The sequence below is a fragment of the Drosophila busckii genome, chromosome X, assembly GCF_011750605.1.
Source record: "Drosophila busckii strain San Diego stock center, stock number 13000-0081.31 chromosome X, ASM1175060v1, whole genome shotgun sequence".
Classification (NCBI taxonomy): domain Eukaryota; kingdom Metazoa; phylum Arthropoda; class Insecta; order Diptera; family Drosophilidae; genus Drosophila; species Drosophila busckii.
Window position 1 is genome coordinate 16,662,655 of NC_046608.1, and position 19,534 is coordinate 16,682,188.

At 34.9% G+C, this 19,534-nt stretch overlaps 4 protein-coding genes across 7 annotated transcripts; 2 read left to right on the top strand and 2 right to left on the bottom strand.

The window, feature by feature from the left end:
* Positions 1–1,487: 1,487 nt before the first annotated feature.
* LOC108606891 (diphthine--ammonia ligase) lies at positions 1,488–7,094 on the bottom strand. 2 transcript variants are annotated; one of them, XM_017997416.1, is made up of 8 exons: positions 6,641–7,094; positions 6,088–6,325; positions 5,714–5,898; positions 4,947–5,126; positions 4,017–4,887; positions 2,677–3,062; positions 2,274–2,601; positions 1,488–2,216 (listed from the first exon to the last, which is right to left on the bottom strand). In XM_017997416.1, exons 2-8 carry the CDS (start codon positions 6,200–6,202, stop codon positions 1,639–1,641), a joined length of 2,643 nt encoding a protein of 880 aa, XP_017852905.1. In that variant the 5' UTR covers positions 6,203–6,325; positions 6,641–7,094; the 3' UTR covers positions 1,488–1,638. The 2 variants fall into 2 exon arrangements, with proteins under 2 accessions (XP_017852905.1, XP_017852907.1); XM_017997418.1 differs by lacking the exons at positions 1,488–2,216; positions 2,274–2,601; positions 2,677–3,062 and adding an exon at positions 3,919–3,958.
* A 298-nt stretch (positions 7,095–7,392) lies between these two features.
* LOC108605594 (protein GUCD1) lies at positions 7,393–8,661 on the top strand. 2 transcript variants are annotated; one of them, XM_017995368.2, is made up of 3 exons: positions 7,393–7,940; positions 8,053–8,198; positions 8,252–8,661. In XM_017995368.2, exons 1-3 carry the CDS (start codon positions 7,462–7,464, stop codon positions 8,347–8,349), a joined length of 723 nt encoding a protein of 240 aa, XP_017850857.1. In that variant the 5' UTR covers positions 7,393–7,461; the 3' UTR covers positions 8,350–8,661. The 2 variants fall into 2 exon arrangements, with proteins under 2 accessions (XP_017850857.1, XP_017850858.1); XM_017995369.2 differs by having other exon boundaries at positions 7,394–7,940; positions 8,113–8,198.
* A 79-nt stretch (positions 8,662–8,740) lies between these two features.
* On the bottom strand, positions 8,741–11,493 carry LOC108605596 (dopamine N-acetyltransferase). 2 transcript variants are annotated; one of them, XM_017995371.2, is made up of 2 exons: positions 11,407–11,493; positions 8,741–9,644 (listed from the first exon to the last, which is right to left on the bottom strand). In XM_017995371.2, the coding sequence occupies exon 2, from the start codon at positions 9,616–9,618 to the stop codon at positions 8,956–8,958; it is 663 nt and encodes a 220-aa protein (XP_017850860.1). In that variant the 5' UTR covers positions 9,619–9,644; positions 11,407–11,493; the 3' UTR covers positions 8,741–8,955. The 2 variants fall into 2 exon arrangements, with proteins under 2 accessions (XP_017850860.1, XP_017850859.1); XM_017995370.2 differs by lacking the exon at positions 11,407–11,493 and adding an exon at positions 10,675–10,712.
* A 2,666-nt stretch (positions 11,494–14,159) lies between these two features.
* LOC108605782 (probable V-type proton ATPase subunit D 2) lies at positions 14,160–16,086 on the top strand. Its single transcript, XM_017995584.1, has 4 exons — positions 14,160–14,481; positions 14,539–14,656; positions 14,714–15,077; positions 15,833–16,086. The coding sequence occupies exons 1-4, from the start codon at positions 14,441–14,443 to the stop codon at positions 16,060–16,062; spliced, it is 753 nt and encodes a 250-aa protein (XP_017851073.1). The 5' UTR covers positions 14,160–14,440; the 3' UTR covers positions 16,063–16,086.
* Positions 16,087–19,534: the final 3,448 nt, after the last annotated feature.

A 19,534-nucleotide genomic window follows, 5' to 3' on the forward strand; every position in this document is an offset into this window, starting at 1 on the left:
TTATAGTTATATAAACTAAAATAATTTGTACAATTTAAATATATTACAATAAATGATATTTAATAAAGTAAACAACTAATTAGAAAAATTTTAAGCCAATTAACAATAAAAAATTGTTCGTTTTAATACATTTATATATATTTTAATAATAGTGTCGTAAAATAAAAATGTTAGGACAAATAAAAAATTGCTATTTAGTAATAAATCCAACAATTACAATAAACATATGTACACCCACATATGTGTTGCCTTCTGTGCATATGTGTGTTTGTGTGTGTGTATTGCCAAACGACGCTGAAAAGTATGCCATAAATGCTGATGGCAACTGAAGTTGGACTGTGGACTGGGACTTGGACTCGTTGCTGTTGTCACTTCATAATGCCCGAAGGCGAACCGCAGCAAAGCCACAAATGAGAAGACAAATGCACAGATAAATATTTCATTTTTCATTTCATGCATAACAACATGAACAATTGACTGAATGAAGCTGATTGCAATAACAATTTTGCGTTAACTGTTTACGCAATAATTAAAGCAAAAGAAAATATGCAATTTAAAATAAAAACATGTTTGTTGACCCTTAAAATTATAATGTTTGTTTGCTCTCAAAGATAGAATATTTATAGAAGTTTATAAACCTATTAAATAATATTTCAAATATAAATACTATGCAAAAAAAAATAGTTGAAATTTTGAATAGTTCAAATTATTTAAAATATGACTTCAAGTGACTCACAATAATTGATTTAAATAAATAAGAAAAATAACTATTTTTAAATATATTTAAAATATTTCAAATTTTAAAATAGTTAAAATTAATTAATTTGCCTTACAATGATTGTTTGTCATTTAAATATTGTTTTGAAGAAAAGAATTATATAGATAGATATAGATTATACTAACAAACAATAAACCAATAAATTCTTTAAAAATATAAAACTGCGCAGAATTGTTGCGCTGTAAATTTGTTGAAATTGAGTAAATACGCATATTTTGTGACACAGTAAATTAAGCCATCATTTTATTTTATAAAAAAAACATGTATTAGAACAGCGCTTGGTTCCAATTAAGCAATTTTTGTTTGCTGACACTCGGCATAAATAAATAACAATACATTCATTTTCATAGTGTTTTTTTTTTTGTTTTGTTTTGTTATTAAACATTAACTTTAGATTTAGAGCTTGTAAATTGTTTAGCTGTGCGGTTGCTTGCGTTTTATTTTTTTTTTTTTTTGTATTTTATCGCAGTTTTATTTTTAAGAAATTGTTTACATATATATATATAATTTGTTGTAGGTTAGTGAAACACGTTGAGTTGTTGTATAGACTGCTATTGTTGTTGTTTTTGTTGTTGTTGATGTGGATGCTGTTGGTCCGCAACAAGTGAAGCGAGCGACAAACACACTCTTGCTCTCTCTTTCTAAGTGACTGACTGAATGGCTTGTTGTAAATAGTTATAGTAAATATATATGTATGTATATATATATATATATATATATAGACATATATAAGCATGTACATATATGTGTATGTATGCGTGTATAGTTAAATAGTTACACACAGGCTAGTTAACAATATCAACAATCTCGCTCTCTCGCTCTCTCTGTCTTTGTCGCACTCATGCAGCTAATACGGCCAACTACTCATGCCGCACGCCACAAATCGACAAAAATGTACTAAAATTATGCAAACTGCACGCAGGCAGCACAGTGTAAACAATCGAAGCCATTTCCTGGCACTTCATGCGAAATTCGTGCAAGGCTTGCAGCAATAAATCTGTCGGCGGTGCTGCATTCACTTGATAGAACAATTTCAAATGTATCGCTGGTATTTGTTGATCCCCAGCGCCGCCAGCTGGCTGCGACGGCAACGGGAATGGCGGCGGCGTTGCAGTCTCTGCTGTGGGCGTGGCAGTGTTATCAGCAGCAGCAGCAGCAGTTGCAGCTTGTTTCTGTTGCTGTCGCTTGGTTAAAGGATAATCCTTGAGCAAACGATTAACAACATAGGTGAGTATATCGTCGAGGTTCTCCACACTTAGACTTTGAGCCAGACGGCAATGATGCCCCAATATATCATCGCTCAGCGGCGTCAGCTGCGTAGTTGAAGATGCAAGTCCGGTGGCCACATAGCAAACAATGGCAGCGCAGTTGTTTTCATAATTCCAGCGCCTGCGTATGGAGATGGTATAGTCGCTAACCGAGCAGCCAGTTTCCTCATCTGTAAAGTGTAAAGAGTGTACTGTAAAAATGTTGCATGCCACACTGGCATACTTACAATCGAAGCGATCGTTATGCGTATGCGCCCACACTTGCCACTCGACAAGCGCATCACGCGGCAAAGCTGGCAGCACTATATAATCCATAATGGCATTGGTGGTGCGTCGCTCCCACTGACGACGCGCCTCGCCTATGAAGCTGGTGTGGGTGACAAAGCAAATGCCATGCACCACATCGCGCAGTTGTCCTTGTGCATTCATTGCCTTGGCAATGCGGCTAATGTGACGCAAGGTGAGCTTGCATTGCGGACGAATCCCGCCCTCGATAATGCGCATGCTGCCCGGCACCAAAGCTATCTGACCCGATATATAGGTAATGTCGCCAATCTGCAAAGGCAAAGGCAAAAGCACAGCGTGTATCAATCAAAACTATGCAGCGTCAATTGTAAGGTGACAACTCACTCGCGTCGACTGACTATAGGGTCCTATATTGGCTGGCGCCCAATGTGAAATGCCCTGGACATGCATCGTATTGCGACGACCATTGAGCAGCTGCTGCGTCTCCTCGCTGTCATCGCCGCTGTGCGTTGGCGGCGACTTATGTGCAATGGCCTCCATCACCACATGGCAATCGTCCGGCAGTGGACACTCCACGCAAACGCGTGTGGGCGGATTATGAAAATTGAAGCATTGCAAATACATTGCATTGAGTATGCCATATTCGGCTATGGAGCGCACATAGAGCGTGGTGAAGCACAGATCCGACAGCTCATAGCCATGCGAGTGGCAAAGTTCGCGGAGCGTGGTCAGAGCTTGTTGCATGCCCTGCTCCATGTTGGCGGCGCAACCTAAAACGCAGCAATAAACAAAGTTTTAATAGCAATATGATAAATACAAAATAAACTTAATAAATATTTGGACTACAGCCAGCAAGCAAAACACTTTTGTTTAGCATTAGCCCTTGCTTATAACGAAATAAACTTGATATTATTATTATGCTTTGCTATTAACTATTGAATTTGAGCTGCTAATTTGACATATTATAAATATTTATATAACATATACAAACAATTGTTTTTGCTTAGCTTTCAATTTTTCTTAGCATTTGCTTCACTTAAGTTGCAGTTGTAAACATGTTTAATAATAAAACAAATAAATTAGCTATCGCTTTTTAAGCATTATACCATAAAATATAAATAAATGGCTACAATTTACTAAGCAAGCAAACATTTGGTAACAATAAATCTTTTTTTTTACTATTTTGTTGTTCTTTTGATATCTGTTTAGCTTATAAATCTATTTGTAAATTTGATTTAATATTTATACAACAAGAAATTTATTTTGTATTGTTATTTTGTAGTATATTTAACACTTATGCTTTAAAGCCTAAAAACAAATATCCCATAGGCTAGACTAGCTACTCCTAGCGCTATTTATATAATGTTTTGTTTAAATGTTAAGCTATGTACTCGAAAATAAATGAGACTAATGCCTAAATTTGTTGTAAAATATTTAATTTTTAGCTTCTGTATACATTAAATGCTAAAGGTTGAAGGCTGCACTGCGTACACATTGCACTTCTGCTGCTGTTTTGTTTAAATATTTAACTATATCTTCAAAAATAAATAAGCCTAATGCTTAATTTGTTGTAAAACATTTCAAATTTCGTTTTTTTTTTTGCTTTAGGTTCCATTAAAAATATATGCTATAGGTTAAATCTAGATTATTGCTTGCAATTGTTTTGCTGTGTAAAAAAATAATTAAGCTTTGTAAATTGTTTAAGCTTTAGCACTTTACTTTACCCTGTATGCCTGCTAGCCACATCCAGCCTTTGGCATTGATTGCGGCACTTGGGTGATTTGCCAAGGGACGAAATTCACGTTCATATTTCATGGGACTCGGTGGTTGGGTCAGCATCGTCGTCGTCGCCGCATTATTACAGCTAAGCCCAAGCGAGGAGATGGCCAACGACAGCGAGCCGCATACGGCGGCGGTGCTGCTGCCCAATGCAGTAGACTGATGATGATTGTTGCTGTGCTGCTGCTGCTGAAGGAGTTGCTGTTGATGTCCCAGGGCGGACGTCGAGCTGGATTGGTTGGCATTGGCAAGCAGCAGCAGGGAGCTAGCACTGGTGCTAGCTGCTGCCGGTATGGGCTCGTCGACGCTGGCGCTCTTCGTAACAATGGGTATGGGCGATGACGACGAGTTGGCCAAGTGGCGTCCAAATGAATTGCTGCGCGAGATGAGCTCATTCTGGCTGAGAGACTCGCGCAGGCGTGTCTCCTTTTCAATTAACTCCAATTCGGTTTCACTAAAATCCGGATCGCTTAGATCGCTATAGGTGGACTCATTGAGATCGCTTATATAGTCCAACGATTTCTTAACGAAAACAACATCGGCGCCAGCATAAGGTTCTTTGGCTTGCAGCTTTAATTTGGTAAAGTTTATGTAGCCCACGGGGCAAATGGGATCGGCGCTGCTTATGATCGTTTGCATATCCTCGACCACAATGCGTTGCTTGAACAAAGGGCAGTCCAGCGTAAAGGTTTCATATTCGCCGCCCTCGCCACAGACATTCAAGCCGTACTTGTCACGCATCTTGAGCAAATGTGGTTGCATCTCGCGCAGCGACTTACCCAAATGACGATCCGGCACCAGACCCAAAGCAGCCACCTGCAAGGCATACACATATATGTATATATATTGACATTGTACTTGCTCCATATACTTACCTTAATTATAATTGCATGCACTTGACAATCTATCATCTCCTGCAGCAACTCAGTCTGATCTCTCCTCCATAAATAGGCCAGGGATATCAGATTGAGGCGACTGCATACGTTCTCAACACGCACTCTCTGATAATCCGATAATATAGCGCCCACGGCCACGGCCTCTATATTTTGTTCGTGCTGCAAACAAATTAATAATACAAATTTCTTATTCGCCCTTTTCTCTTTTGAATTTCACGTGTAGCATTTTTGCAGATAAGATTAAACTTTTGCTAAATCAATTTCCGTTATTATTATGCTAGTTCTTATTATTTGGTATTTGGTTTTTGGTTTTCTATTTTTGGTTTTTGTTTGTGCTCAAGGACAGTTAACAAACAAACAGTCAGTAAACAAATTGCAAATTGTGCACAAACAAATTAAAAAATTATTGCCGCATGCGGTACTTTGAAATATTCTGCAAAATTTCTTTCAAAGTTTTATGTTTGTCATAAGGCAAGTGCACTTTTGTTTAACAAAATCAAATTTCGTTTAAGCGCAGACACAATTATTTATGTCTTAAAATTGTTGACGCCAGCCATGTGTAACAATAGACGCAACTTTATCAAATTACAGAGTATACGTCTAGCCGTCATCATAACAAACGTCAGCTGTCTATAATTGCTAATCACACGACAACAATCTCTCAAGCTCAAGCAGACTATAACCAAAAAGTTGCCTCAACCTCTCTGGCTACGTCACTGGACGGAAAATATTGTGCAGGTGCTCACCTTGCAAGTGTCAAGCAGGCTATAGAGATCCTCAACTTCATCATCATCGGTGGGCACGTATTGTTTGCCAGTCTGTGTGCTCTTGCCTTTGGTCTCGCGTCTATACAGCGGCAAGCCCATAGCGCTGGCAAGTATCTCGATGCCCATATGTCCCACAGTCTGGTACATAAAGCTGTCCAGCTCATCTGTAAAAACAAAGAGTCGACACTTGTAGTTGGCTCAGTATTTCATTATTGTAGTGCACTAAATAAAATGAAAATTACAAGCTTTTCATTAATTTTCAACCAATGCTGTTTTTGTTGTTCAATTGAACTGCATATTCATGCATAAATACACACATATATATATGCGTATGTATCTGTAGGGCAACTAACCTCTGTCCTTGGGATGAAGATTGGCGAGTGCAACAATTTCATGTCCTTCGGCCGCGCACTGCATCATGTTGTAGCAGCTATCCTTGCCACCACTTACCATTGCCACAACGCGCATGTTGCAAGTTTATTTTACTATTTTTTTTGTTTTTTTATATTTTATTTAATTTTTTTTAGCAGAAGTGTGCGCTCATTTGGTTTGGATTGTTGACTAGAATTGTTTACTTGTTGTTGTTGTCAACTGTAAATGCGAAAAAATAATGCGTTCGTTAGTTGAGAAGGCTCTCTCAGGTGGCTGTTGGTTCTGTTGGAATCTAATTAGACTGCAACACAGAAGCTTTCGCTGCTGACTGCGCCGTCGCTGCCGAGTACGCTTCTGATTGAGTTACAAGCAGTGCACATCTTTTGTCTTTTAGCTTTGATTTATGTATATTGCAATTAAAAGTCGGCCAAGTCAAATGATTTTACGAAGGTCACACATATACACACTAGCACGCATCTGTTTATATATACATATATATGCATATAAATATATACACTTAAACTTTACACACACTTGCAGAGACACGCACATGCATGTCACGTTATTGTAGCTGTCGCTCCTGCTGCTGCTGCTACTGCCACCGCTTGCGTCGTCGCTTCTTGACCCAAATGTAATAAAAACATATACAAGAATTTTGATATTTTGTTTAGTGAGCGCTGTCGGTATTTCGGTTCCGAAATTATTTCTGTTCAACTGAACTGATTCAGCCGGACAAAAAACTAGCGGCAAGTTTCCGATTGGCTTAAATGTCAGCTATCATCCATCATCAATTACTTAAGCCCGAACGCGCAGCAATTTCTTTGCTTAATGTAGCCAACGTTTAATATATTATGTCGGTTTTATTTACAATTATTGTTTGATTAAACGCGCCTTCGCTAAGCTTTTGTAGGGAACTGGTTCAACTTTATGCATGTTGGCTACGAGAGATATAGTGGAGGCAGGTCGTATGCGCAGCCGACTCGTTACTTTTCACATGTTGTATACAATCTGACACTCGACGAATGAGCACTTGACTCGATACTCATGTTGAAGAGTTTGTTTATTTTTAAGCATGTTAAGCTCTAAATAACTTAGCTCAATTAGCCGAGGCTTAGATGGCTAAAATTTAGCTAAATATGTTTAGCTATTTTCAATAGTGAATTTGGCTACTTTTGATTACCGCTAGTTGGCAATTCTGCCGATAACTTGATACGTTATAATACTGAAAGTGGCGGCAGGTCAAATGTGCACGTACTTGTCGATAGTCAGCTGAGTCTCTCTCACAGATTTTGTTTATTTTGTAAATTAATTCTTTAAATCTATACTCCTAAACTTCCAAATTATTTTTGTTTAACATGAATATCCTACCCCAAAGCAAACACTACAATTTAACGCATTATCAGCAGCGTTATAATTGGGACTGCGGCTTGTCTTGCATTTTAATGATTTTATCGACAACGCAACGCGAAGAATTTCTAAACAATTTTGAATCAATCTGCAAGGACGAAGGATTTGGCTCCAGCACATGGACAATTGATTTATGCTACTTACTGCAACGTTATCAAGTGCGACATGAATATTTTACGCAGACCCTTGGCATTGATCCCAATTACACGCAACATATGTACTATTCCAAAATTATTGACAAGGACGAGAAGCGGGTGATGCGCAAGTTCAAGGATGCTCGTGCTCATGGACTGCGCGTGGAGCAGCGCATTGTTGATATGGACGTAATAGTTAGGCACTTAGCCTTAAAGGGCCCTGTTATACTCCTAACCAATGCCTCGCTGTTGACTTGTGAGATATGTAAGAGAAATGCCTTGGAAAAATTTGGGTAAGTTGATATTGAGTGTTGCCAAAGCTACAAAATCTTGAGCTGGCAACATTTCTGAGTTTAAACGGTGTATTATTATTACTTTTATATACATTTTTCGCTCATTATAAAGTTGTTTTCAATTTAATTGTATTGCCCAAAATACACGCTTACCCACGGACCTAAATAAAAGTTATGCTGGACATTATGTGGTGCTCTGTGGCTATGATATGGATACACAGAAGCTATACTATCATAATCCCGAGGTGCACGATGGACGTAAGTAGCTGTATGACTAACTTAAACCATTTACTAATTTGTATTTTTATCAGATATATGCCGTTGCTTAACCGAGGCCATGGATACTGCACGCAAAGCCTATGGCACCGATCAGGATATTATATTCATTTATCAAACGTCCGATAATTAGCATTAGTAGTGGTAGCAGCTGTTTGCCAATTCGGAGTACCTGCCTATAAATTTATTGTTCTTGTTTGTTGACATGTGATATTACAATAGGGGAAATTGTATCAGGCAGTAGGAGAAGCGAAGCACTACTTAACTCATGTACCTAATATACTATCTAGCTCTATAGGCAAAGCTATAAAACAGTTGTATATGGAATGTGCGTACGGTTAGGCGCTGTAGTTGTAACGCTTATGTTGCATTTTATGCATTTACTAAAAGTAGTATTTGTTTATAAACATTTGAAACTCAAAATACTTGTAATTCGTTCTGTAACATTTTCTATTATTAGCAATTGTAATGCTCAAATTTCTTTTGCATTCTATGTAAGTCAAACTAAAGTTACTTTTTGTATATTTTATTTAATTTATGTAACACGTTTGTATTTTGCGTATTTGTATTTGTATTTGTATTTTTGTGCTTTAGTTTAACAATTGTTTAAGTAAACGATAAGCTGGCGCTTATAGCTGGTCCCCATTTCAAAATAATATGATTATAAATAAAAGACAACGTACATATGTGTTTAAAGCAATATAAATAAACTATGCCGTATGTAAAAAATTGTAATTATTTACTGCTTCGATTCATAGCTCAGCACTTTGGTCAACAGCTGCAGCTTGATGTGTGGCGCCTCCACAGGTAGCAAAATCTTGCCCTCGGCATTTGTATACTTGGCATACAGCTGCTCCGAGCAGGTCTCAAAGCCCTGCGAGCGTAAAATCTTTTGCGAGAATATGCCAGTGGCATCGGCTCGGAGCAAGCAATATTCACATTGACGTGCCAGCTGCTCAGATTGGCGCACCAGCTCCTTGGCAATGCCCTGGCCGCGATAGCGTGCATCGACCGAAAGTATGCGCACATCAAAGATGCGCCGCACCTGATAGCGCTCAAAGAGATTCGCCTTCAGGCTATGCGTATAAAGTAACTGCATTATGGTCTTGTAATTCTCATCGCTGCTCTGCTGTAGCTGCTGCAGCGCCTGCTCTGTATCGCCTGGATGCAGCACTCCGTTGAGTATAACGCCAGCAATTTGCTTGTCCTGCTGCGTATCTATGGCCATAATGCTTAGCTGATCCGCCAGCGTGCTCAGGCTATGATGCTCCAGCTCATGGTTGCCATCGCCGCGTTGACACAGACCCGCTGCCCGATTGAGCGGCTCATCCGCAAAGAAGTTCTTGCGCAGATGCTCAATCACCTGCTCATAGTATTCGGCAGTTATCAGTTTGTACTCCATTGTAGATGAGCGTTGGGTGTGTAAGACTAAAAGAAATTATTTACAAATATTTAATAATTTTAATTCTTCTATGTTGGATTTGTGTTGGATTTAAGAAGAATATATAGCTATGGGTTTTGAAGCTGCCATATTACATACATTTGCATAGCTTTAAGATTCTTTTTGGCAACAACATAAATAATTGTTTATCTTGCAGTTTACTATATAGATATAATTATAGCTTAATTCGTTAGCGTGTTGCCCCTAGCCTGCTTTATAGCAATAAATAAACAATTGCGTCAAGTTTTAAATATTAAAAACCTGGCAAGCATGTAAAAACATTATAAACCATGTCAAAGTTAATAAATAATTAAAACTTTCAAATTGAACTTTTTAAATGTATAGTAATGATTCTATATAAATTAAATATTAATAATAATAAAAATAAAACATTTTATTGGCTTCACAGTAAATTAAAAGATTATATATAAACCTTTTTAATTATTTAGTTTAAATATTGCACTTGTTAAGTATATAAAAATGATTAATTAATAAAATAAATTATGTTATAAAATACACTTGTTGAATAGATTATTTTTTAATTATTTGTTTGGTCATGCAAGCCCAATAAATTTGACTCCTCAGCAATGAACAGCTGATCTCTCACTTTGGCTTCACACAGCGCTGAAGAAGCTCAAGCGCTCTCTTCTTTGCTTGTATTCACGCGCTCTCCTCTTGCGCTTTGCACTTACGCGCTCTCTTCTTGGTGGGTGCATTTGGCACTGCACTAAGCTCGCGCTCTCTTTGTGCGTTCTGATTAAGTTCTTCTCGCTATCACTAATCTTCTATGATTTATCTATAGCTAAGAATTATGATGCCGAGCCTATAATTCTCTTCATCTACACTTAAATTCGATCGTCGCAACTAACAAGTTGAACTTTACTCAAGCCGGTCGTACCGTCGCTTGACATATCGCTTAATCACTTTAGTTACTAATAATAATTAATACTCTGTAGTTACTCTTGTAAGTAAGCCGTGCCACATATACATATGTACATACATATACCCGAAACTTACCTGTAATCTTGAACTCAAACTAAACCTGCAGAAGGCAGTAATAAATCTATATATTATAAATAAAACCCTCGCCGTTTTCCAATATATATTCAGGCGTTAAATCGCGATTCGCAACATTACAGCTAGCGACAAGTCGTTAGCTCAACACTATTAAAGCTTAAAATGCAAATTTATACACTTGCTATAGAGCTTAGATTTCTATAAACACACACGCTATTTAAAATTAAGTTTTTATGAAAAATTAATAAAAATTAACACCTTATTGAGTTTAAAAGCTGACTTTGATAGCAATGCAATTAAGCCAAGTCAAGTGCAATATGCTGCAGTCAAGTACTTAGGCCAAACATGCGTATGCGTAATATATGTATGCGTAATAAATGTGTGTGTGTGTGTGTGTGTGTGTCATATTTCGCACGCTTTTACACACACACAACAATTACTTCTTGCTTTTTTTTTTTGCTGCTACCATAACTCAATTAGCAGAGCACTCAGGCTCACACACACACTCACACACACGCGCTTAGGTATTAGTGCGCTCTCGCTTGCACTTGTTGTTGGGCTTAGTGCAGGCAGATTACAATCGCATTAACGACGCCAAAGCGACAGTTCACACGCACACACACACACACACACACACACATACATGCATATTAAATAATAAAAGCTACTGTTTAATAAAAAATAATTTGTTAATACAAGTTAAGCTTTAATTAATATAAATTATGTACTTACGCTGCGCCTCAATTTGTTTATATTAAATCTGCTTATTGAAGTTTGTTGGCCAGAGCGAAGCGAGTTGATTTTTCTGTAACCTACTTGCGGGCGCTGCGAAATGTGTACTGCCAGCAGCATCCCGTTATTTTTGCTCTGCTTGCGTTGCGTAGCGCAAAATATTATTTTTTTTTTTGCACGCACACGCACACAGTGGCGTACGCTACTCAACAAGTCGTTGGTACTAAGGCAAGCCAGTGCGATCCCCTTAAGCGCCGTCACTGGCTTTTAGCTTTTTAGGGGGCGCGTCTCAACTAAACGTATGCGTGTGTGTGTGTGTGTGTGTGTTAAAGGGAGTCATTGAGTGAGTCAGCGAGCGAGTGATTGCCTCTGCTTGTGACTTTAGACAAATGCCTTACGCTCCTTAAGCTCACGCACACGCACTCACTCTCTCTCTCCCTATCTTGCTGTCTCTCTCACTCACTCACTTTTGCACTGCTGCTGTGCTGAAGTTCAAACAAAGAGGAACTTTTAGCATAGCCAAGCAACACAACTGTTGATTCATAGCACAAGTATGCGCACGTTTTTGTATGTGTGTGTGTGTGTCCTGTTATTGTCATGCGTGTGTGCGTGACTTTTTCAATTTCTTTTCTTTTTCAGGTTTCTGTCATTTTCAAGGACATTAGGCTTAAAATATCTGCATACGATTATCAAGTCTGCATCAAAATATACAAATAATAAAGTTAATGCTTTAACGTAATATGTAAAAAATAATAATATAATATATATTTAATATTTTCATAAGACCGCACTATAAAAATAAAATTAATAAAAATATTTAAGCTATATATTTTAAACGCCATTTAAATCTGTACTCTAAAAAATTCAAATCAAAACAGAAATTAAAATTCTACAAAATATAAAAATATGATTATATGTATATACGCAATTTTTTAATATAACTAAAAAAATAAAATCAATTTGTAAAATTAAAACTAATACATTTTGAACATTATTACAAAAATTACATAAATTTAAAAATGTTACATTAAGTTAATTTAAATATACATATATTTTTTATATTTGTCAATCTAAAAATGTTCTTAAAAATGTTGTAATATTTTTTAATTGCCAAATATAAACTTATGCTTAATTTGATGCTGCACAATTTACAAAAATGATAAAGCAGAAAATGTAGTTAATTAAAAAAAATATATTTTGTACATTTCTAATTAGCTATGTGTCAATTGAAAAATGTCTAGACCTAAAACTGATGCATAAGCTTAAGCAATGGACTTTGGCATAATAAATATTAAGGGCAGTTCTCACACACACACACACAGACGTACGCCCTAAATAATAAAAAACAATTGGCTTTAAACAATTGCAAATAGAAAATCTTCCCGCGTACATGATATTAATTAATATGATTACGTTATATGAGGAACGTTATGTCTATACAAAGTTAACATATAAGGCCAGACACGTGTGTCTATTGTATAGAGTAGGTAAACACATATATATATATATACGTATATATTTTATTCGAATACATATATAATTTTTTTGGGCACATGACGCTGACGCCAGAAGACGCATATTCAAATTGCGTGACACTGAAATTGAAATCCACTGCCCTACCCCGAGCCCATAGGCAGTGCTTAGGTCAAAGCCGCAAGCCAAACAATAGAGAGAGAGAGAGAGAGAGAAAGCGAGAGAGTGAGAGCACACACGCGTGTTAATGGCATTTCTTTTGTGAGAACATTTTCGAGGGTAGGCGCTTATCAAAAAGTACTTAAACTATTGTGCGTTGTCTTCCAGCAATCAGAATCAATTGAATTCAATTTCATTTGCTAAGGGCAATTTGGCAGCGATTTGTTTTTGTTTTTCTTTTTTGCAGCATTGCGTGTTAACAATTGACAAAATTTAAGCTAAAGATTTGTCTATTCCAGCTGTCAATCAAGCGCTAATATTTGCATTATTATTTCAATATTAAACATGCTGTATTGAAAGCATTTTAATTGCCTTGGCTCGTTGTAAGCATTATAGCTTTTGTTTAAATTAGTGATGCGAGTGTGCCTATGAGATCATTTAGTTAATTATTTAATTTATTTTCATGTTAACTGCTTAAATATTAATTAAAACAAAATTCAATTTATTATATTGCTAAAATATAAACCAAACAATAATAATATAATTCATAGTATTGTAAAAATAAAAATTTATAATATTGTTTTAATTTAATATTTTTTTTGTAAATCTATAAATTTTTAAACAGCTTGAGAACATTTCAAATATATTTGAATTATAGTGATTGATTAATATAAACTTCAAAATCTCTCAAACTATATTTCTAAAATAAAGTAAACAAACATTGCGTATACGCAATACTGCCACAAAAAAAGGTTGGCATTAAAAATTAAATAAAGCAGCAAAATAAAAATAAGTAATTAATGAATATCAATTCATTGCACAAATTGATTTAAGCGCATTTATTGCATATAAATATTGCGTATACGCACGTTTGACACGAACACATCAGCAAAAGGCTTACAGCTGTGTATGTGTGTGTGTGTAAAACAGCTGAGCATTAGCAGCCAGTGGTATTTTAGCAACGACGTCGCCGCTCACATCAACGTCGACTGCGACGTCAACGTCAACGTCGCAAAAGCACGACACAAAAATTATATATATGTCTATATGATTTTGTTGGTCTGGCTTTGCTTTGGCTGTCATCGTTGGCCCATTTTGTTGTCGTACGCTACGCTCGGCGCTACATTTTGAAAAAAAAAAAAATAAAATAAACACTGAAGCGAATAATAATAATAATATTGTCGCCGTAGTCTGTCGTGTCGCTCGTGTCGTGCGCTCGCTCGTCCGTTTTTATATTTTTGTATATGTACTATATATATAAACACACACATTTTTTTTGTTTTGTTATATTTAGTTAATATCGCTGGCTTGTTGTTTTTATTTATAGTTTATAGTTAGGTGCACATTGTGATTTGTTGTAAAACTAATAAAAATCAAAATCAAATTCAAATATTTCTCGAAAATGGCTGCTCGCGATCGTCTGCCTATATTTCCATCACGCGGGTAAGCAAGCAAAAGTTAAACAAATACAATAAACTTGATCAACATTTTTAAACGCAGTGCTCAAACTTTGATGAAATCGCGTCTAGCGGGCGCCACCAAGGGCCATGGCCTACTTAAAAAAAAAGCAGATGCGCTGCAAATGCGCTTTCGCCTTATTTTAGGCAAGATCATAGAGGTAATCGTACCCATGCTATATAATCAAACTATATATATAACTTCAAAATATGCGCAGACCAAAATGCTGATGGGTCAAGTGATGAAGGAGGCGGCCTTCTCCATGGCCGAGGTCAAGTTCACCACGGGCGACATCAATCAAATTGTCTTGCAAAATGTGACCAAGGCACAGCTGAAAATCCGCACCAAGAAGGATAATGTTGCGGGCGTTACGCTGCCATTGTTTGAAACCTTTCAGGACGGCGTCGATACCTATGAGCTGGCCGGCTTGGCTCGCGGTGGTCAACAGCTGGCCAAACTCAAGAAGAACTATCAAAGTGCAGTGCGTTTGCTGGTGGAGCTGGCCTCGTTGCAAACCTCTTTTGTTACCCTGGATGATGTCATCAAGGTGACCAACAGGCGTGTGAATGCCATAGAGCATGGTGAGCATAGAACCGTTAGAGCATAGAATCTAAGATAGAAAGTAGAAAAATGTATTTAATACATTGATATGAATCTACAGATCAAAATGTGAAATATAATATAGAAAATAGTATGGAATAGCATATAGCATAGAAGAGAATAGAATATAGAATAGAATAGAGAATAGAATAGAATAAAATAAAATATAATAGAATAAAATAGAATAGAATAGAATAAAATAGAATAGAATAGAATTGAATAGAATAGAATATAAAATAGAATATGGAATCCCAAATTGTAGATTTTATTTTTTTAATACAATAATCCTCTAATCAATACCTTTATTAATTTTGAAAAGTTTTGATTGACTATTGTACAATTTTAATTGCTTATTTTATTATTTTGAATGCAAGCAATGAAATAATTTAATTCTTTAATCAATATCTTAAACAATTTTGAAAAGTTTTGATAAAAAATGTAGAAACATAAATTTATTATTGCTTAATAATTTAGCATTTAAACAAATTTTCATATGCATAAGTTTTTCAAAAGAATTTTTAGCAGTTCAAAGTAAACAAAATGTTAAAGCTAGCAAAATTTCGAGTCTAAAGTTTTAGCGACAGTAACTGTTTAAGTTTTATCAGATCTTAAACTACATATTTGCTAGCTTATAAGGAAATGTTTTTTAAGCAGCTCAAGCAGCTCTAGTTCCAGCCCGTTGCCAATCTATTTAAATTGCAATTTTCTAATTCGCCTCAATTGAAACTGATTGCAGTAATCATACCTCGCATAAATCGCACCATCGAGTATATTATCAGCGAGCTGGACGAGCTGGAGCGTGAGGAGTTTTATCGCCTGAAGAAGATACAGGATAAGAAGCGTGAGGCACGCAAATGTGCGGATCGGGCGCGTGAGGAGCTGCGTCGACAGGGCTATGAGATTGCAAACAGTGAGCAGGCGCAGAATATACTCGAAGATGATGGCGATGAGGATTTGCTATTTTAGTCAACACACACACACACACACATACAAGCACACACACACACACACACACACAACCCAGCACTAAAAATGGGCTACCTCATCCAAAGAATTCCTACAATTGCAATTAATAATTTTTTGTTTGTTTAATACTTAATTTTATTTGTTAAATCTATTTTTATTTCTGTGTCGCATTGTTCATGTATATACATATATATAAAAAAAGAAGAAGAAAACGAAAAATCAATAGCGTTGTTAATTTGTTTATGCCTTAATTTATTATTTCAATTGTGCATAGAGCACAAATAAATTTTCTTTATTAGCCGCGGCACATTAAATGTTGTCATTAGACTGCTTATGGCATTCCAGTCGAAGCGTACGCTAGACCGCAAACTCTGCGACTGAGCATGATGGAGTAGTGCAGCCAACTACAGCATACACTTTGTGCGAAATATGTGTAAGCATGTGCTTAAATTATTTCAATTTGCTTATGATTATTTCCGACTCGCTATGTAAAAAGTAAAATAATATTGTAGGCAGTAAAGAAATATGATCCCAACTGCTGCCAACTACAGCATACACTTTGTTCGAAATATGCGTAAATAATAAATGTGCTGTTATGTTGCCAATAATATTTTTAATCAAAGAATGTGCTTAAAATATTTAAATTTGTTCTATACATAAAATGATTATTTCCGACTCGCTATGTAAAAAGTAAAATAATATTGTAGGCAGTAAAGAAATATGATCCCAACTGCTGCCAACTGCAAGCACACCCTTTATTTTTAGCATAACAAAAATCAAAGTGTATCAAGTTCGCACACAAGCATGTATACTATACATATGAGCGACTATATCTTTTGTGGTTAGCTCGTATTTCGTACTTGACTTTTGATCTACGCTAATTTCATTAAACTATTAATAATAAAAGCGCATTTCTTTGTTTGCCAGTATTTTTTTGTTGTTTATTTTCTTTTATTTATTTATGTGTACACATATAAAATACATATATAGTTAGCATATAGCTTTTTCGACTTATACACGTAATAGTTTGACATTGACCACTAGATACTTTTGTTTGATTAGTTTAAACATTCACAGTTCAGCTGCTGTTGTTTTTCTTTTTGTTCTGCTCATTTTAAATTCGGCTTGCTTTGAATTATTCAATTTGCTTGGGTAAGCAGCGTAGGCAAATTTATATTTGAAAACAGTTAGAGGACAACACACAATTAAATTTTTGATATTCAATAGTTCCATTTGTATGGCTTGTAGATAAGTATATGTATATATAATACTATTTGAGTTCTTGCTCTTACAGTTGTAAGTATGTATGTGAATATATGTATATATATATTTTTTTATGTCTATATAGTTGGTGTAGGTACTTGGTACTCAGAGCTGAGAGTTCAACTAGTGCTGGCGCTGTCATCATCGTTTTAATTGATAAAACTTGAAGTTAGCGCTTAATTAATGCTACTTAAACAGCACTTTTAATTGTTGCTCAGCGTGTACAATATTTAAAAAATAAGTTTCTCTCATTCTTACTAGTCAAAAAAATTGTTTGCTTATATCCGAAAATGCTGTTATAGCTTAGAAATCCTTTCAATAAATATATTTAATAGTTTACATTTTGTTCTTGATTTACTAATTTTCTTAATTTATATTGAGAAATAATTAAATGCTTATTTCTTATTTGCAAATAATATTATATATAAAAAGGCTAAATGGTAAATGCTTAACATTTGGAAATTAATTAAAATTAGATTTGCTAATTTTTTTATCTTTCCAATATTTCAACACAAGATTTTTGCACATGCTTTATTTTCTAATTAAAATAACAATTAAGATTTCAGGCTTACTTCTAATATGAAAATAGTTTTTTATATATCTAATGCTTATTTTTAAATTGCAAATTATACATAATAAACTAAAATATAAAATGTAAATTAATTTAAATAGGATTTGGTTATTTTAACTTTCCAATATTCCAATTTCTAAACCTTACATTTTCAAAAACAATAAATAAACAAAACGTGAAGCCTTAAATTTAATATGAAAAAAGTTTTTTATATGTCTAGTGCGTATTTTATATTTTTTAATAACATAAAAAATAATAATAACAATTTTAAAATGAAAATACATTTGTGAATTAATTTAAATGAGGTTTGTAATTTAACTTTTTTGCTCTTAAAAAAATAAAAAGTGCAACATTTTTTTTTTATAAAAATAAATAAATGATCAAATAAAACTCTAAGCTTTAAATTAAATATGAAAATAGTTTTATCTTATAACTAAAGCGTATGTCAAAAATAATATTAATCATTTTATCTGGAAATAAATGTTTGATTGCAATAAAATAAACTAATCAAAATTAAATACCTAATGCATTATGTGCTAGTCTAATGTAAGTTTTAAATTTAAACTATTAAGCAACTATATAAGTTTTTACTTATAAGTTTTGTTGACTTAAACAATAATATAGCAGCAGTTTGACGTTAAGTATTCTGTGCCATAGTTGGTTACATAATTTTTAAGCACAGTTTGTTTTCCTACTTTGTTGTCTTAATATAAAAATTACACTAAGAGTAATTTTGTGTATGCTTACTATTTAACTATATATGATGGCTACATTTATACAAAAAATACATATGTTTAGACACTTATGCAAAAAAAAAAAAATAAACATTGCTTGACATTTACACATGTATATTTCATTTATAGAAATGTATGTTTTAATATATAAAACAATGCATGTATTAGGTATAAAAAGCACATTTATCATAGACATTGACAATAGGCAAGAATCGCGCACTTAAGACGCTAAGCTACGCTTAATATTTAGTAAGAGAGTTTAGCGTAAGCAAGTTGTGTGTTTACTGTAGTAGTTGTTGTTCTGCAGTTGCTGTTGCTGTTGTTGTAGTTGCTGCTGCTGCTGTTATGACTTCTACTGTAGTTGTTGCTGGCATCGTAGGCAGCTGTGACGTCATAAATATTTGCTTAGGCGTTTGCACAGGCATCACACATTTGTTCTGCAATTAACAAAATAAGCAAAAACAAAAACAAAAGCACAACAGATTTGCAAGAGAGCAGCATAGTTAAGTTAAGTTAAGTTAGAGAGAGAGAGAGAGAGAGCGCATGTGGAAAGAAGAAGAGATCATATAATTAAATATTATGCAGCAATGCTTTAAAAAAAAAACAGAAGCAATCCAAAAATATTTGCTTGCAAATTATTAGAAAAATTATTGTTTCATTTTGTTGCTGTGTGTGTAATATTGAAAACATTTGTGTTTTCTAGTCAGTGTAACTATAGCTGTGCTAACTAATCTAATATGTATCGTATGCATGTACATTTTAGTTATTTACAATTTGTTATACATTCAATATAAACAAATAAAGTGTAGGTAATTATAATTTCGCACTAATTGGTAACGGCTATAGCTGGTTATAGCTAATTGAGCATAATAGCTAGCAGGGAATTTTTGTAAGTGCTTGCATT

What these genes read in the sequence shown, in the direction of transcription:
- LOC108606891 (XM_017997416.1), bottom strand. Translation starts at nt 6,202, where the DNA reads ATGCGCGTTGTGGCAATGGTAAGTGGTGGCAAGGATAGCTGCTACAAC. An exon ending in TGCATGCAATTATAATTAAG is followed by an intron (nt 4,888 to 4,946) that starts GTAAGTATATGG and finishes TATGCCTTGCAG; the next exon opens with GTGGCTGCTTTGGGTCTGGT. An exon ending in CCTATAGTCAGTCGACGCGA is followed by an intron (nt 2,602 to 2,676) that starts GTGAGTTGTCAC and finishes TTGCCTTTGCAG; the next exon opens with ATTGGCGACATTACCTATAT.
- LOC108605594 (XM_017995368.2), top strand. Translation starts at nt 7,462, where the DNA reads ATGAATATCCTACCCCAAAGCAAACACTACAATTTAACGCATTATCAG. An exon ending in AATGCCTTGGAAAAATTTGG is followed by an intron (nt 7,941 to 8,052) that starts GTAAGTTGATAT and finishes CTCATTATAAAG; the next exon opens with TTGTTTTCAATTTAATTGTA. An exon ending in TCCCGAGGTGCACGATGGAC is followed by an intron (nt 8,199 to 8,251) that starts GTAAGTAGCTGT and finishes TATTTTTATCAG; the next exon opens with ATATATGCCGTTGCTTAACC.
- LOC108605596 (XM_017995371.2), bottom strand. Translation starts at nt 9,618, where the DNA reads ATGGAGTACAAACTGATAACTGCCGAATACTATGAGCAGGTGATTGAG.
- LOC108605782 (XM_017995584.1), top strand. Translation starts at nt 14,441, where the DNA reads ATGGCTGCTCGCGATCGTCTGCCTATATTTCCATCACGCGG. An exon ending in TTTTAGGCAAGATCATAGAG is followed by an intron (nt 14,657 to 14,713) that starts GTAATCGTACCC and finishes AAATATGCGCAG; the next exon opens with ACCAAAATGCTGATGGGTCA. An exon ending in TGTGAATGCCATAGAGCATG is followed by an intron (nt 15,078 to 15,832) that starts GTGAGCATAGAA and finishes AACTGATTGCAG; the next exon opens with TAATCATACCTCGCATAAAT.